We start from the raw sequence: 18,222 nt of genomic DNA, 5'->3' as shown, positions 1-18,222 counted from the left end.
TCAATCTACACTGCAAATATGTAAAGAAATGAGAGACTATTCAATAAGTGGTTCAGAAACAAGTGGTTAGTCATGTATAAGTAAACAACATCTGTAATTCTAGCTACTCAAGAGGCTGAGACATGAAGAATGTGCGTCAAGCCAGCCTGAGCAGGAAAGTCCATAAGATTCTAGTATCCAAAAAAAAAAAAAAAAAAAGCTGTAAGTGGAGCTATGGCTCAATGGCAGAGCTCTAACCTTGAGTGAAACAGTTCAGGTGGTTACCAAAGCCCTGAATTCAAGCCCCAGGTCTAGCGTGTGCGGGCACGTGAGCATGCACACGCGCACGCACACGCACACGCGCGCGCGCGCGCGCGCACACACACACACACACACAATGGATCTCTAATTTATCCTGTACCTAAAATTAATTCTATCTTCAATTAAAGACAAATAGGAAAGGTATAAAGAGATTATTCACATCAAGTTAAGGATTCCTCGGATTCTTCAAACAAGAATCCAGAAGTTCCAGCCTTAAAGAGAAATACTTACTTTATCATATTTAAATTGAATTTCTCTTCTGTAACACGCTACAAGTTGGGAGAAGAGTTTTGAAACACATTAGGATGAAACATTCTGCAGTCAAGAAGAAAAATAATCCAATAGAAAAAGGACAAAAAACACAGCACGGGTACAAAACACAAAGGGCTAAAAACATTACAAATGATGTCTTATTGTAATATGGAAAATGTATAATCATAACACTATGAGATATAATTTTAAATTCACTACATCAAAAAAAATCATAGAAATACAAGTTCAGGCAAGGATGTGAAATAATAAGAAGTCTTAAGAGTCTCCTGATAGGGAGTATAAATGGTTACAATTATATATAAAGTTAATATGGTGTTTCCTAATAAAGTTGCAGATGCACATACTCTATAGTTCAGCAATTCAATGCCTACGTACATTCTGCAGTAAACAAAATTTATAAAATGATCTTTAAGATTCCGCCTGCCCTCCAGTCTCCCACAGTTGTATACATTACATGCAGTCCTCCAGAGCTGATGGTGAATTTATGTTTCCTTGATTAGGTTACTTTTATGTAAGTTGCCATCTTAGCAGAACTTTAAGACTTCTATTGGCACTGAAGAAGCAATTCTCATATTGTGAAAAGGACCATGTGGCAAAGAACAGTGGGCAACCTCTAGGAGCTTAGGACCTCAGTAAGGAACTTAATTCTGTCAACTGCAGGGGGCTGGTGGATAAAGAGGACCCAGAGGCTCAGGTAAGATTGCAGCTCTGGCTGACATCATGTGTTAAGATTTCTGCCTTGCGGAACTTTGAGATAATAATAAACAAATGTTGACTTAAGTTATTAAGTTTGTGGTAATTCTTTACACACCAACTGAAAACTACTATGCTTTTTAACAAGTATAAGAATGTCAATAGCACTTTCCTAGACTTTTTCTTTTCTTTTCTCTCTGCTCTGTCTCTCTGTCTCTCTTTCTCTCAGTGAATATTAATTTTAGAAAGGGGTTTCATTGTAATATTTCCATGCTGCATATAGTGCACTTTGATCAAATCACCACTGCTATTGTGGTTTCTTCTCCCGTCCCTCACTTTTAATTAAGCAGCTTTAATATAGTTCTTTATCTGTGTGTGTGTGTGTGTGTGTGTGTGTATAACATTTTTTTTCTCTTTTTTTTTCATGTTTTTTTTTTGGGGGGGGGGGTCCGGTTGTGGGGCCTGAACTCTGGGCCTGGGCGCTGTCCCTCAGCTCTTCAGCTCAAGGCTAGCACTCTACCACTTGAGCCACAGCATCACTTCCAGCTTTTTTCTTTTTGCTTATGTGGTGCTGAGGAATCGAACCCAGGGCCTCAGGCATGCAAGGCAAGCGCTCTACCACTGAGCCACCTTCCCAGCCCCAACATATTTCTTTAATATATTTCTCTTTATCTCTTTTTTCTTCCTTCCCTCCTACTCTGTTCTTGTTTTTTTTGAGACAGAATCTCACTATGTAATCCAGCTGGCCTAGACCTCATGATCCTCCAGCCTCAGCCTCCCAAGTGTTGGGATTACAGGAATGTACCATCACGTCTAGCTCTAGGACTTTTCTTTCTAAAAGAAAAAAAAAAAGTCCAGTCAGAAAATGGATAAAATAATTATAGCAAATTCATACTATGAAATACTATACAGTAGTAAAGATACATGAACTACAAGTGTTGTCAAGTGTAATGCTGAGGGAAAAAAAGCTGTAGAGGAGTGCATATATAAAGAGGAAAAGAAAGACCCAAGAATCAGGAAGAGTACATTCTCCAAATTTTGTTTTTTATCCTGAATTTGTTTACTTCTTTTCATCTCTCCGGCTACTGTTGTAAAACACTATCATCTCTGATCTGAACCAAGGCAACAGTCCCATTTCTTTGCAATTCTACTGTCTCCTTAATAGTAGGTTCTCTACACTATCACCACAATGACCTCATTATAATATAAATTAGATCGTGCCACTCCCCTCCTCAGAGTCTCCTACAGCTTTTCATCACAACAGAATAAAATCCTAACTCTTATCATGGTCTGCAAAGCCCTGCGTGATTTTGTCCTCACCGGACACTCCAAGTTTATCTCCCTCTAATGCACTAAAAAGCCACGTTGACTGACTGTTTTAAAACAAGCCAAGCTTGTTATTATATGCCAGGAACATCCTGTTCTTGAGCATCCCTTGGATCTTTATAGATCAGTTTTCCTCATCAATCAAAACTCAGTTTAGAGATCCCCTCAGTGAAGAGTTCTTTTCTGACCACTCTAGCTAAACCGCGGATCCCAATTATGCTCTATTACCCCCACCCAGTTATATTCTTCTTCCAACACATATTACTAGCTGAAAAGTATCATTTTTACTAAAATCTATAATAAACAGATGAAGTACTGGATATTGTCAATCTCCTCCCCCATGTGTAGGGACCTATTCACTGTTACATTCATAATAATACATCTATTATTAAAATAATTAGATATTGAATGAATGACCTCTTGTGGCCAGGTTCAAATTTGTCTTTGCACAAATGTTCATATTTAATAGTATTAGTGTTTTCTATAGTTATACCATGCTTCTTTAAGTAAAGCATATGAACAAAAAAGCATTTCATTAACTTCTGAGTTCTTTTTTTCCCCTTGCCCTTAAAATATTATGACTAGGATGTTTAAGTATTCTGTAAACATAAAAGACAAATAATGTGGAGCTGGGAAGGTGGTTCAGTGGTAGAGTGCTTGTCTTGCATGCATGAGGCCCTCAGTTCAATTCCTCAGCACCACATAAGCAGAAAAAGCTGGAAGTAGGCTGAGGCTCAAGTGGTAGAGTGCTAGTCTACAGCTGAAGAGCTGAGGGACAGTGCCCAGGCCTAGAGTTTCAGGCCCCACGACCGACAAAAAAGAAAGAAAAAGAGAAAGAGAGAAAGAAAGGAAGGAAGGAAGGAAGGAAATGTGAGGGGTAATGAAGAAAGAAAGAAAGAAAGAAAGAAAGAAAGAAAGAAAGAAAGAAAGAAAGAAAGAAAGAAAGAAAGAAAGAAAGAAAGAAAGATAGATAATGTGAGGGGTAATGTTTTATTCCCCAAACTAGAGAAGTTGTTTCCCAATCTGAATCTGTTCATGCCATTTTACCTTTAATATATAGAAAGCATCTATAGGGCTGGGAAGGTGGCTCAGTGGTAGAACGCTTGCCTTGCATGCCTGAGGCCCTGGGTTCGATTCCTCAGCACCACATAAGCAAAAAGAAAAAACCTGGAAGTGGCGCTGTGGCTCAAGTGGTAGAGCACTAGCCTTGACCTGAAGAGCTGAGGGACAGCGCCCAGGCCCAGAGTTCAGGCCCCACGACCGGACCCAAAAAAAAAAAAAGCATCTATAGATAAAACTCTTCTGGATTCAAGTTTATAGAAAGTTATTTCTTCTTACAAATATGTGGTTTCCTATTGACTAAAAGAATAAGTGGATACTAAATCTGCAAGGCCAGTGCTCTGCCACTTGAGCCACAATGCCATTTCCAGCTTTTTTCTTTTTTCTTATGTGGTACTGAGGAATCAAACCCAGGGCCTCATGCATGCAAGGCAAGCGCTCTACCACTGAGCCACCTTCCCAGTCCCTACAGTTTTATAAGTTATTCATTCATCAATCATACATAGGTATTAGCCACATCTTAAGCACTATACAAAAGCAGCAGAATATTATTGCTCCATTTCTCCAGGTTAGTTGTAAAAAGAGTAACTCTAATATACTGTCATGACTATATGCAGAGAAACACAAAGGCACCTCTCCAATAGTCTAGTTTATTGCAGGGTGAGGGAAAGGGTCAAGTCCATGACAGCAGGAAAGAACATAAGATAAGGGGATAGGAGAGGAGCTATAGATAAAATCTCAAGTATAATGGCATGCTGACTTGAGAGAGCAGGCAAACATCAGAACCAGAAGAGCAAACGTCCAAAGAGATAAGGATAAAAATGTGAGCAAGGTAAAGATAATAGAATGATCTATACTCTACACCAGGGATTCTGATCTATTTTACGTGAACCCTTAGGGTTTTATGTGTATCAAGACATACAAAAAAAGATTTTCTCTGGAAAAAATGTTTTATGTTCAATTTGCTATGAAAAGTTTAACATAAGGATATTATGGGTCATCTAGATGACCATTTTTTCCTTGGTTATCACATTTCAGTTCACACATTTGTAATTAGTAGTACACTACTCATTCATGCAGAATAATGAGAAAGGAAAGAGGGACTAATGTATGTAACTGATGTCAAGGTCAAATGAAGGTCAAATAAGTCATGACAGTTTATTAAACGTCTTGCAAAGATTTTAAAATAAAAAGGGACAATGTGTAATCCCTTAATATTAAGGCAACTTGGATAGATCTTTCTTTAAGGGAAACTGCACGTTGGAGGACAGGACAGACTTATTTTTAGGATTTTTTAGATCCAGTAATATAATCTCACTGGTCACAATAAGTATTCATTTGAATTTTTTGGTTTTATAGTTTTGCTTTATTTTACCTACAAATGTTTTGCATAAAAGATTCAAGATAAGGTATTTTTACCTAGGTTTATATTTGAATATATTTAACATGCTAAAAATATTATAAGACAAAAATGGAGGGAGGATCTGTGAATGGATTCTAGTTTGTAAGATTCTGCCTGGGTGAGTGGGAATCTTTTAAAGACTGTAATTCAAAAGTGATAGCTTTGTGCTTCCAGAAAAATCACTCTGGAAGAAATATGTGGGGATGGAATTGGGAAGAAAAAAACAAAAACAAAGTAAAAGGGATATAGATAATATAGTCAGGATAAGTTATAAAACAGATAGAAATTTAAGAAATAGATAAAAGAGTTAAACTAACAAAGATTTGGCTGTGTGGGTAGAGTCTAGAATAATAATTCTTTGGGTGGCTTGGTGGTGAGATAAAGACTACAGGAAGACAAGGAGCAAAGAGGAAAGAGAAGAGAGATGATGAATTCAATTCAGCAATGATTTGAATTTCATTTCATCCAAAGAAAATCCAGTTATTTTTTTCCCCGAGTTCCAGTTTTCTCAGTGACAGCTGCATCCATGAATTACCAAATTAACTATTGTAGCACTCTCTAAAAATACACAAAGCACTCCACAGTATGCTGTAAACAAGTCACACACAAAAAAAAAAAAATCAGCAAAAGCCAGGCTCTGAAGGAAAGGCAGAAGGTTAAAAGGATTTTTTTTTTTAAACAACACTGAAAATGTGGCCCAGCACCTTCATCCAGTACTGCACTTTTTAAGCTGCCAATCAGATGCAGTCATTTTCCTTGAGCACCTAGAAACAAGAGGTATCTTGCCAAGTCCTAGTGAGAAACACACAGACACCTTGACAGACTCACAGCAAAGCGATGGAGACCTAAGGGTCATAGAAATGTAGTGTATTGGGAATATTGGGGATTTTGAACACATAGGCGGGGCTAGTTAACTATGTTATCTTTCACTTAAAGAAACTAGGAATTGCTTTAGGCAGACTAACAAAAATGTAAGCATTTTCTATTTTATTTCCTACAAGGAAAAGAAAAAGAAGACGAGGAAGGAAACGCAGCAATCCTTGCAAAACCAGCCAGCGTTCCCTCGAGCCACACTGGGGTGGGTCACTGGGGAAAAGTCAGTTTCTAGTTTGGAGGGAAATGCAGCGTCTTCCGCGCACAGCAGCACTGTGCTTCAACACCCCAAGGTCTCAACAGTCAACCTCGTCCCCAGCGTCCAGCGTCGGGCTGAACTGAAAAGTCGCGGGGCGTACCTTTGCAGGGTCACGCTCGACACCGCACCCCTTTGGTTACTGGGCCTCCGGGTTCCAGCCTGGGTTTACAGGCGTCGGGGTACCAGGGCGCTAAGGGAGGGGTTCCAGAGGGGACGGCACACCGGGAAAACGGGCCACGAGGCGGCAGCAAAGCATCCGAAGTCTCCCAGGGCACAGCGCGCACTCCCGGAAGACGCCCCGACTCCGCCCCCCGGCCTCGGCCACCGGCCCACGGTGCAACTTTGCTTCTAGCGCTTGAGGTGGGAAACGCGCTGTGCAATAGGAGCACCCTTCTCACTGCCTGATGGGAAATGTAGTTCTGGAAACGAAGCCCGGCAGCGTGGGAACTACATTTCCCGGTGAGCTGGAAGCTACGGCACGCCCCGAGGGTCAAGGGGAGTGGCCTCACAGCCACCAGCTGTTGCGAGTGGAAATAGGCCGGAGAAAACTCTTCGGGTCTTTCCCTTTTATCTGCGCTGCGGCGGTGCCACTTTGCCTTCCCTCGCGAGGCCTCCGGGTGCCGGGTGTCTGGCTCCAGTGTCCGTTTTTCCTTGAGGTTGGAAGATGGCAGCTGTAGGGCCACGTAGAACTGAAGGGGCTCCCGGACCCCCGCGCCCGGCCTGCGTCCCCAAGGGCCCGACCCGGAAGCCCAACGTGTGCCTCCGGCTGAGTCGCCGGGCGCTCGGCTTCTTCGCGCGCGACGCAGGTGTCGGGCAGAGGACGAACCTGGGCATCCTGCGGGAGCTCGTGTGCCAGGTGACCACGCGCAGGCCACCGGGCGACTGTCGGCCGAGCAATCTGCTCCAGCAGGGAGCAGATTCTGAGCCCGGGCTCCGTCTTAGATAGTCACCTGTGAGGGGAAGGGGGGGATAATACATGCAGTGCGTCTGGGATTAGTGTATAGGTGTTCCGGAGGGCTCCAGATGGTTTTAGTTTTGAGCTTTTTATGCTTTCCTGCAAACCATCGTTTTAAAGATCGGGCGTCCAAATAAACCAAGCCATGAGGACTGGACCAGGAAGAATGAAAACTAATGCTTCTAATAGCACACGTGAAATTACTTTGAAAATGCTAAGCTTTACTATCCAAATTAAAGTGAATGCACTTAAAGATTATGAGTTCATTCCTAAACCAAAATTCCTTGTCTTTCAGGAGAGTACTACATTTAAGAATGTTTGGACAACTCATTCCAAGACACCTATAGCCTATGAGAGGGGAAGAATATATTTTAACAATTATCGATGCTGTGTCAGCAGGTAATCTATAGCGACAATTTTTATGTAGAACTACATGCCCACTTAGTATTTAGTGAACTAGAGGGGGGACAAAAAGAACAAAACGCAGAGCTAGGTGTTAGTGGCTTATGCATGTAAGGTCTATGTTAGGTTTTTTATTTTTTATTTATTTATTTATTGTTTGGGTCCGGTCATGGATCCTGAACTCTGGGCCTGGGCGCTGTCCCTCAGCTCTTCAGCTCAAGGCTAGCGCTCTACCACTTGAGCCACAGTGCCACTTCTGGCTTTTTTCTGTTTGCTTAGGTGGTGCTGAGGAATTGAACCCAGGGCCTCATGCATGCAAGACAAGCACTCTACCACTGAGCCACCTTCCCAGCCCCTGTGTTAGGTTTTTTAAAAAGAGGTAACCAAGTAAGAACCACACCAAGCACGTGGTATTCAGATAAGGGGTAGACCTGGGACCAGGCCAGATTGGCACACCATGCTGCTGGCAAAGACCTGGGAAAGAGAACATCTGGGCCTGGTCTAGGCCTAATCTAGGGTATGGGCGGAGAAAGGTGTGGCCACATCAAATTCAGATGTGACCTCAGTGGATGCAGATGTGACCTCTTCCAGGTGTGCCAGTTACCTAGGTAGCTCAGGTACTGGGTGGAGACTTTACTTCGAGGAGGGTGGAGTCTGCCGCTCTGCAGACCTTACAGTCTGAGAATTGTGGTTCAAGCCAGGCTGGGCAAAGAGCCCAAAATAGAGGTGTGGCTCAAGTGGTTGAGTAACAGCCTTGAGTGAAAGCAGGAGGTCCTGAATTCAAGCCCCAGTACTTGCATGCATGTGTGCCCATGCACGCGCATGTGCACACACACACATACATACCACTAAAAGGTAAAATGCATGTAATTAAAACCTTGAGTCTAAAGTTGCAAGTTTCATCATGGAAATGCCAGTTTTGCAGCAAAATTATAGTACAGGAAAGATGGTACATTGTTCAAAATACTACTTACTGTTTTATAACTTAAAAATACTAGAGGCAGCCAGGCAGGAAAGCTGGTGAGACTTTTATCTCCAAGTAACTACCAAAAAAAGCCAGAAGCTGGGCTGCGGCTCAAGTAGTAGAATACTAGTCTTGAGCATAAAAGTTCAGGGACAGTGCCCAAACCGTGAATTCAAGCCTCAGGACCAGCACACATACACACACTAGACATAAGAAAGCTGCTTAAGTCTAGAGAAAGTGGTTTGTGCTTAGATACTGAGGGAGGCTGGGATGAAGTGGATCACTGTTCAGAACCAGCCAGTGCAGAAAAGTCCTCAAGACTTCATCTCTATGGCTCGAGTGCTAAAACCTCAGCTGAGCAAGTATATCTCTGAGTTCAAATCTTAGTACAGAGAAAAAAAAAAAGCTGCTTACTAAATAATTAGATGCTGTTTTAGAGAAAATATCTATATTTTGTAGGAGGGAAAATATTTCAAAGGTGTAGTATTTATAAGTCCAAAACCATCCAGTGTGAGGCCAAATGGTAAACCCTCTACCCACTTATGCACAGATTTAAAAACTATCAAGAGTTGCAACACTTACACTTCTTTTATCTCATTTCTAAGTATGTAAAAACATATTCTTCCTGGGACTTGAATTCTACCATTTGAGCCATAGATCACAGCTCAGTTTTTGGCTTTTTTACTGGTTAAGTGGAGATAAAGGTTCTCACAGACTTTCCTACCTGAGCTTGCTTCAAAATGTGATCCTCAGATCTCAGCAACCTGAGTAGCTAGGATTACAGGCATGAGTCACTGGCACCTGGCTCAACATTTTCAAGAGCTTTATTAAGATATACATGCACTATTCTATTTAAATTGTACAGTGCAACAATTGTTATTTATGAGCAACCATCTTCATAGTTAATTTTGCATTTTTATTGTTACATATAGTAAGCCAAAAAGATAAAATCTAACACTGTAATCTTGAAGGTTGAAATCCCAAAAGATCAAAATTTTCTAAAGTGTAAAATCCCTAAACTGACAGTTATACTAGATTAAAGTTGCAAATATTAAAATCACCAAAGTTTGAATTTTTGGGAAGCCAAATTTCTTAAAGCTGTGATTTCCATTGAAAAAAAGACAAGATAAGCGAGCTGAATCATATTCTGGAGAACAGATAAATGTGCTTTTGTCTGTCCACAAGGCAACCATAGGTAATACAGGTACCTAGGTTCAGAGTATGCCTAATTTCTCTTTTATAACATTGATGTAATTGGTTTTATTTATCTTATGCTAAACTATCTGAATGCCTTATTGTTGTTTTTATTTTGAACTACTTTTTTAGTCAATAAAAATTAAGAAAAAACAAGGGATTTTTGTCTTCGTTCGTTCCTTCTCCAGCATTCTTCTGTTCTTTGGGTATACTTTTTTATTCAAGGCTAGCACTCTACCACTTGAGCCACACATTTACTTCTGTTTTTTTTTTTTTTTTTCCTTTTTTCTTTTTGGTAGGTCATGGAGCTTGAACTCTGGGCTGGGTGCTATTTCCGAGCTCTTCAGCTCAAGGCTAGCACTCTACCTCTTGCCACTGCGTCATTTCCAGTTTTCTGGTGGTTAACTGGAGATAAGAGTCCCATGGACTTTCCTACCCAGCCTGGCTTAATTGGAGATAAGAGTCCCACGGACTTTCCTACTCAGGCTGGCTTTGAACTACAATCCTCAGATCTCAGCATCCTGAGAGCTAGGATTACAGGCGTGAGCCATCAGCACCCAACTTACTTCTGGCTTTTTACTGGTTATTAAAGAGTCTCACTAATTTGTCTGCCTTGATTGGCTGTGAACTCAGATCTCAGATTCCAGCCTATTGAGTAGCTTGGATCACAGTTGTGAGCTACCAACCCCTTATTTTACAGCATTTTTCTTCTCAAATTTTTTTCAACTTCCATATTATCTGGGATTGTAGGCATATACCACCATGCCTACCTTAAGAAAGTGATAACACTTCACGCAAGCAATTCTATTGGCAGTATATTCTCAACTTTTGCTTGCCTGAGAAAGTAATATTTCTCTTTTACTTTTGAAGGACTAATTCCCTGGATACAGAAACTATGTTGGTAGAGGTGTTTATTCTTTTTTTTTTTTTGGTCCGGTCATGGGGCCTGAACTCTGGGCCTGGGCGCTGTCCCTCAGCTCTTCAGCTCAAGGCTAGTGCTCTACTACTTGAGCCACAGCACCACTTCTGGCTTTTTTCTTTTTGCTTATGTGGTGCTGAGGAATTGAACCCAGGGCCTCGGGCATGCAAGACAAGCGCTCTACCACTGAGCCACCTTCCCAGCCCCTGTTTTGTTTATTCTTTTAACAGCTGAGATAATTCCACTCTACTTTTTTTTTTTTTTGGTCAGTCATGGGGCCTGAGCTCTGTGCCTGGGCACTGTCCCTCACTCTTCAGCTCAAGGCTAGTGCTCTACCACTTTGAGCAACAGCGCCACTTCCAGCTTTTTCTGCTTATGTGGTGCTGAGGAATCAAACACAGGGCCTCATGCATGCAAGGCAAGCACTCTCCCACTAAGCCACCTTCCCAGCCCTACACTCTACTTTTTTGTTGAATTGTCTCAGAGAAATTCTATGTAATTTTTTTTTTTTTGTCAGTCCTGGGGCTTTGGTCTCAGGGCCTGGGCACTGTCCTTGAGCTTCTTTTGCTCAAGACTATCACTCTACCACTTGAGCCACAGCACCAATTCCAGACTTTCCTGTTTATGTGGTGCTGAAGAATTGAACCCAGGGCTTCATGTATGCTAGGCAAGCATTCTACCACAAAGCCACATTCCTAGCCCCTATGTAATTCTTACACTTCTCTATAGTATAAGTACATTTTGCTCTCTGTTGACTACCTTGAAGATTTTGTTTTTATATATGATCACTTAATATATATTGTTTAGTGTTTTCTAGGCTTCCTTGATTTCATGAACTATGGCTTAATGTCTATCATTTTTGGAAAATTTGTCCCATTATTGTTTCAATTACTTTTGGTTTTGTTTGTGTGGTATTCTCATGTATATAGTCTTTCATCTAAAGCCAGACCTGACCCCTGCTTAACTTCTAAGATAAGAAGATGAAGTATATTCAAGGATTGTGACCATATCTGCATTACACCTGTTCTAATGTTCCATTTTTCTTGTGTATTGTTTTGTTATTTTCTTTCCTTTTTTTTCCCTCCCTAGTTTAGGTGTTTCTGTTAATCAGTCTTCAAGCTTACTTATTCTTCAGCTACATCCAATCTGCTGATGAACCCATCAGAGACATTCCTTAGCAGTATTTTTTATTTTCAGCATTTGTTTTTAGTTTTGGGGGTATATTTTCTTCTTTCCACTTAATTTGCTTGTCTCTGCTTGTTATTGCCTACTTTTTCCATTAGAGTTCTCAACAGATGAATCATAGTTATTCATAGTTCCTGATCTGATCATTATAAAATGTCATATCTAAGTTTGATTCTAATATTTGCTTTTTCTCCTCAAACTTTGTGTTTTGCCTTTTAGTGTACCTTGTAATTATTACTATTTTTACAAAACTTCTATAATGTCTAAATTAACAAATGACAAGAATTCATGCATGGGTTTCTGAATTCAGTCTGTTGTGATCTATAGAAAATTCCATCATATTGATGACAGAGAAAGAAAATGGCAAATAATGTGCTATTTTCATGCAGTTTGGTTTCAGAGGTCCCCTTAAGTGGGTCTCAGTAACTTCCACAAGTACCTAAATGACAATGTAAGAACTACTGAACAAAAATTTAACATTTATTAGCAAAATGGTGCATATAATGTCTTCTAAAGACATTCATTAGTGTAATTTTGTTGTGGTAGTGATGAAAGTTATCTGATATTGAGTAAAGAGAATTGAGGTAAATAGGCCTTTAGATGAATTTTTATGTTTATTTAGATTGAAGTTAATCTGTTGGTGTTTGCTGTAACTAAAGATATCAGTGGTTAAAAGTTTTTTAGTGCCATTGGGTTTTTTTCTCATTGTTACTTGTTTTTGTGTAATAGTTCCTTCAAAACCATGATTCTCTGGATCTACCTTTCTCTTTAGTTTAGGGGTAGCAATTTGCCTTGTGACTTCAGTTCTCTGATGGATCAGAGAAGAATTACAAGGTTCTAAAATTTTTAAGCCATATTAGAGATAATTTCCAAATTGGAAAAAATAGTCAGCTTTTGAGATTTAACATGATTCTAGAAGGCTATCTTTTGCTTCTCTCTAAAGTAAAACCTAACACTTAAGGTTGAAGGAGCACTAACTAGCCCTTAGACCTTCTCAGCTTGTCTCTCAGGGTAAAACTTCCACGTTATGGAGAGGAATAATATAGTCAGGGGCCTCGTTTTCTCAGTCATGCTTCACGTAACATAAAGCCTCCATTTTATGAATGGGGCCTAGATAAGAAAAGGGAGCCCCACCTCTTGACTACAGTAATTCAGGACTCAGTCCCAGGAAACAAATGGCATAGGGCTGGATGAAAAGTACCCCTCCTACGGAGATAGCCCTTTGAGTGTAAGTAGAGGGGAAAGGGAGTCTTGAGCTCTTGGCTGCAACAGTTTGGAGTTGACTTACCATCTTACAGAGCTGGGAGAGTAAAAGAAGGGAGCCTGTTCTGGTTCAAACACCACAGACTCCCACAGTTCATACAGAGCTCTTGAATAAATATGTGTCCCAGAACCACTTCGAGAGACAAAGTGGTCATCTTTTTATTATTTTTATCAGTTTAACTAAAAATAATTTGAATTCTTTACCAACCCCTTTACATGTCATGCTTGAAGGAAATCTGGACATTTTTTGGTATGGATAAAACTGATGCCACTTAATTCCCAGTTCCTAACTTCCCTAAGTTGGATATACTTGCCTTAATTAAAAGAAAGTTAAATCAGGAAATGACTGATTTATGTATCAATGGTATATAATATAGTGGTTTTGTTTTCCTCAAGGCTAGCATTCTACCTCTTGAGTCACACCTTTACTTTTGGCTTTTTTAGTGGTTAATTGGAGATAAGTGTCAGAAATAAGCATCTCATGAACTTTGCTGCCTGCACTGACTTTGAACCTTGATCCTTGTATCTCAGCCTGCTGAGTGTCTAGGATTATATGCGTGAGCCACTGGGGCCCAACTATAATATAGTTCTTTTAACAGACCATTCATAGGTATTTTACCCACAGTTTACAATCACATTTAATGAATGATGTTACTTTGATTCTTGTGAAATTCTGTTTGATTTTAGCCTTCGAATAGAGAATATCAAAGGTGAACCAAAAGTTGTCCTGAAAATTGTTTCTTTTAAGAGTAGTTACATTATAAAGTTCATCCTTTAAAAACCAAGTGAAAAGAGATAGCTGGGCGCTGATGGCTTACACCTGCAATCTTAGCTACTCAGGAGACTAAGATCTGGAGAATTGCAGTCCAAAGCCAGCCATGGCAAAAAAAAAAAAAAACCTGCAAGATTGTCTCTAAAATAACCAGCAAAAAACCATGCTAGAGGAGTGGATCAAGTGGTAGAGTACCAACTGAGCAGACAAGCTTGAGCAAGCATGAGGCTCCAAGTTCAAACAGATAATGGAAAAAAATCTATGATCAATATCAGTAATAATCAGAAAAGTACTAGCTGGATATGGTAACACTGCTATAGTCCCACACTGATGCTGAGACAGGAAAAACATGCAAATACAGGAGGTTGAAACCAGCCTATACAACATAGGAAGACCTAGTCTCAAAAGTAAAAAAGTAAAAGTAAGGGCTGGGAATGTTGTAGAGTACTTGCCTAGCATGCATGAAGTGCTGGGTTTGATTTCCTCAAGTACCACATAAACAAAAAGCTGGAAGTGGTGCTGAGGCAAGTGGTAGAACTAGCTTTGAGCATAGAGAAGCTCAAGGACAGAGTCCAGGCCCTGAGTTCAAGCTCCAGAACTAACAAAAAAAGTAAAAAGATGTTTTCCCATCAAATGTCGATAGAAGTATAAACTTATTCAGCTCCTCCTAAAGGTAATTTAGGAGTAAAATTAATTTACAGATGATTTCCTGTTTTATCTACTAAAATCAGTGGACTTATATATGGATTTTCATTTTAAATATCAGAACAGAGCTACTAGCAGTAAATGTTCAGGAGAAGAGGATTCATTAAGATTTAATTTTAGGAAACTGCAGGTAGCATGTATATAAAGAAAATCCAAAAGGAAGTAAATCAATACATGAACACTTACTTTGGATAGTTTTATGGAATATTACATTTTTCAGATTTGTTTTCTGTGTATGTGTACTTGGAATTCTGTGATTAGAAAGAGTATGTTTGGTTAAGAAAAGCAAGTAAAAAAAAAAGCAAATAAATTCTAATTTGATATTCTATGAAGTGTCTCACATTTGAAACACATCAAATCTGAGCAAATATTGCCTCTGTTATTAATAATCATTTATTTTTCTTTTTTTCAGTGTTGCAACAGAGCCAAGAAAACTTTATGAAATGCCAAAATGTCCCAAATCAGAAAAGATAGAGGATGCTTTATTATGGGAATGCCCAGTGGTGAGATTTGTCTTTAGAACATTTGTTTCTAAAGTATTTTTAGCTTAGAACTAACTGGTTGTTGTTAATTTTAAAGGATTAAGATTTAAAGATCATCACAATCCCTTAGTCTTTAGAGCATCCAAGAGAATGTATCTTTTAATTATTTCTTCATCATGAATAATTATTAACTTTAAAAATTACCATGTTATGAATCTGTTTTTAAAATTAGATATATTTGAAATCTTAAAAGCTAGGTAAGATTAGAGCTGATTAAAAGTTTAAATAACAGAATAAGCTACTTTATATCATTCTTATTATATGAGATCATTTAACTTACTATACTGAACAATTAGTTTGAGGAACAGTTACGTTACATATCCTTGAAAGTGTATTTTACGCATTTTCTCGATGAATCTTGTCAGGAAAATAAGATGGAAAAAACAAATGGGATAAACTGATCCGATCAGCACTACTCCACGTAGTGCTGATATTGGGAGGAATTAGGCTATGGAAAAAGAAGTTTGCAACATTCTGAGTTCAGAAGGTTTAAATATATGTGTGTGTGTGTGTGTGTGTGTGTGTGTGTGTGTGTGTGTGTGTGTGTGTGTGTGTGTGTGTGTGTGTGTGTGTGTGTGTGTGTGTGTGTATTAATATATATAGTATAGCTTCAATTATATATCAAGTATATAATATATGCACATTTTATATATGTATATGATGACATAATTGATATATAATATAGTACAGAGAAGCTATATATTATATATAATACAATATAATTATATATTAAATATACATATATAAATATATATAATTATATCTATTTCTTAGACTACAGTGCTACTTGTAATGCTACAGAAGCGCATGATGATTGTCAAACATTTCCCCACTTTTCATACTAGAGCTTCCTTTTCTGAAGAATATTTCTATGGCATCGGTTCTATGAAATCCATTAAAAAAAAATACTACAACAAGCCAGGCGTCTAATCCTAGCTACTCAGAAGGCTGAGATCGGGGCTTGGAAGTTGGCTCAGTGGTAGAGTGCTTGCCTCGCATGCATGAGGTCCTGGGTTCGATTCCTCAGTACCACATAAGCAGAAAAAAGCCAGAAGTGGCGCTGTGGCTCAAGTGGTAGGGAGCTAGCCTTGAGCTGAAGAGCTGAGGGACAGCGCCCAGGCCCAGAGTTCAGCCCATGACCAACAACAACAACAAAAAAAGATAGATCTGAGGATCGAGGTTCAAAACCAGCCTGAGCAGAATAATCCCCATGAGACTCTTCGCTCCAATTATGTGGAAGTGGCTCTGTCGCTCAAGTGGTAGAGTGCTAGCCTTGAGCACAAAACTCAGGGACAGGGCAGGGAAGGTGGCTCAGAGGGACAGGGCAGGGAAGGTGGCTCAGTGGTAGTGCTTACCTTACATTCATAAGGCCCTGGGTTTGATTCCTCAGCACCACATAAGCAGAAAAAGCCAGAAGTAGAGCTGTGGCTCAACTGGTAGAGTACTAGCCTTGAGCTGAAGAGCTGAGGGACAATGACTGGCAAAAAAAAAAAAAAAATTCAGGGACAGTGCCCAGGCCCACAACAGACCAAAATATAAACACACAAAAAAACAAAAAACTACAACAAACTAATCATGTCTTTGAATCTCATTGGTTATTCTTCAGGAAAAATAGAAATCCTAATATGTGACAAAAGTTGTATTTAAAGAATAAAGGTAATAATTCTAAACTTATTTTTCAATCTTTAATTTTTTTACCAAATATTATGGCTCATGCCAAATATTATGGCTCAGCACTGGAGGCTGAGGCAGGAGGATCATCAATTCTAACTTGTAAATCATCCCGGAAAAAAGGCAAGTGAGGCAGTTGCCTTACACCTATAATCCCATCTATTCAGGAGACAGAGCAGGAGGTTCAAGGCCAGCCTGGGCAAAAAATGATCAAGACTACCATCTCAACAAGAAAGGTGAATGTGGTGGCATGCGCCTGTCTTCTGTGCTATGAGGGAGGCGTAAGTTGGTGAACCACAGTTCATGTCAGGCTGCACAGATACTACCTGAAAAGGGCCTTGGTGATGTGGCCATACTTAAGTACCTGCTTAGCAAGAGTAAGAAACTGAGTTCAAATTTCAGTACTGCCATTTTTTTTTCTGGCTGTAGTTTTTATATAAAATTATTTTGAGGGTACTGCCATGGTTCAAGTAGTAGAATTCTAGTCTTGAGCAAAATAGTTCAGGCACAGTGCTCAAGCCCTGAGTTCAAGCCCAGAACTAGCACCAAAAAAAATTGTTTAATCCATTTTCATTCTAGTTGGGGTGAGAGATGATTTCTTAATTGGGAAAGTTTTTAGTATACTAATAAAAAACAAAAATTTAGAGCAGCCCTTCACAAAGATTTCTAGTAATATAATTTGTATAACATTTAAAGTATTTTGTTCTCATTCATAGTGAAGCAAGGTTTTTTCCCTTAAGAACTAAAAGTAGTGTTTTATTGTTAACATATTAACATGAAATGACTTTTAAATTAATACTCTGCTATTTGGAGATGTAAAATATAACGTTTGATTTAGGAAAATAGTGCAACCTATTATATATACTGCTTTAATTTTTTTTTTAACCTAGGTATAAATAATACCATTTTTGGAAAAACGTTAAAATTTCAGTGAAACATTCACTGAAATTGTCTGTAAATTGAATGTAAGGCTTTCCATAATTAGTAAGTTAACAAACAGGAGCCAAGAGTAATCAAATGTAGCAGTGGGACTCACTGAACTCACTGTTGAAAATGAACTATGTAGATAGGGATGGGAAAGAAAAATTGGGAGAGAGTAAGGAAAGGGGTGACATTGTCCAAAAAGAAATGTACTCTACCTGACAGTGTAACTAACCCTTCTGTATATCATCTTTATAATAACAACTTTCTAAAAAATTTAAAAAAAAAAAAAAAACCAGGATGGGAGAGGTGCTGCTGAGCACTAGTGGGAGCCCGAGGCAGGAAGATTGTGATCTGAGATCAGCCTGGGCAAAAATACAATATCCTATCCAAAGAACTAAAGCAAAAAATGGCTGGGGTATGCCACAAGTGGTAGAGTACTTGTCCAGCAAAAGGGAGGCTCCAAGTTTAAACCCCAGTACTGCCTTTAACATTTGAAAGGAAAGACATCCCTAGGAACATACATAAAGTAATTGTGCCTTCT

The 18,222-nt window shown here is 39.3% G+C and overlaps 2 protein-coding genes across 2 annotated transcripts in view; one reads left to right on the top strand and one right to left on the bottom strand.

The window, feature by feature from the left end:
- Mettl8 (methyltransferase 8, methylcytidine) overlaps window positions 1-6,487 on the bottom strand; it is an 83,197-nt gene extending 76,710 nt beyond the window's left edge. Inside the window, exon 1 of the mRNA XM_042694131.1 lies at window positions 6,286-6,487. The gene's annotated coding sequence lies outside the window, so the exon portion shown is untranslated. The remainder of the gene's footprint in view (window positions 1-6,285) is intronic.
- A 231-nt stretch (window positions 6,488-6,718) lies between these two features.
- Dcaf17 (DDB1 and CUL4 associated factor 17) overlaps window positions 6,719-18,222 on the top strand; it is a 41,167-nt gene continuing 29,663 nt past the window's right edge. Inside the window, exons 1-3 of the mRNA XM_042694165.1 lie at window positions 6,719-7,041; window positions 7,436-7,539; window positions 14,957-15,047. Coding sequence (XP_042550099.1) covers window positions 6,850-7,041; window positions 7,436-7,539; window positions 14,957-15,047 — 387 coding nt within the window. The 5' untranslated portion in view covers window positions 6,719-6,849. The remainder of the gene's footprint in view (window positions 7,042-7,435; window positions 7,540-14,956; window positions 15,048-18,222) is intronic.

The sequence above is a fragment of the Dipodomys spectabilis genome, unplaced genomic scaffold, assembly GCF_019054845.1.
Source record: "Dipodomys spectabilis isolate Male_0828 unplaced genomic scaffold, ASM1905484v1 ptg000174l, whole genome shotgun sequence".
Lineage (NCBI taxonomy): Eukaryota > Metazoa > Chordata > Mammalia > Rodentia > Heteromyidae > Dipodomys > Dipodomys spectabilis.
Note: the sequence above shows the minus strand (reverse complement) of the source record. Positions and strands in the feature narration are given on the sequence as shown.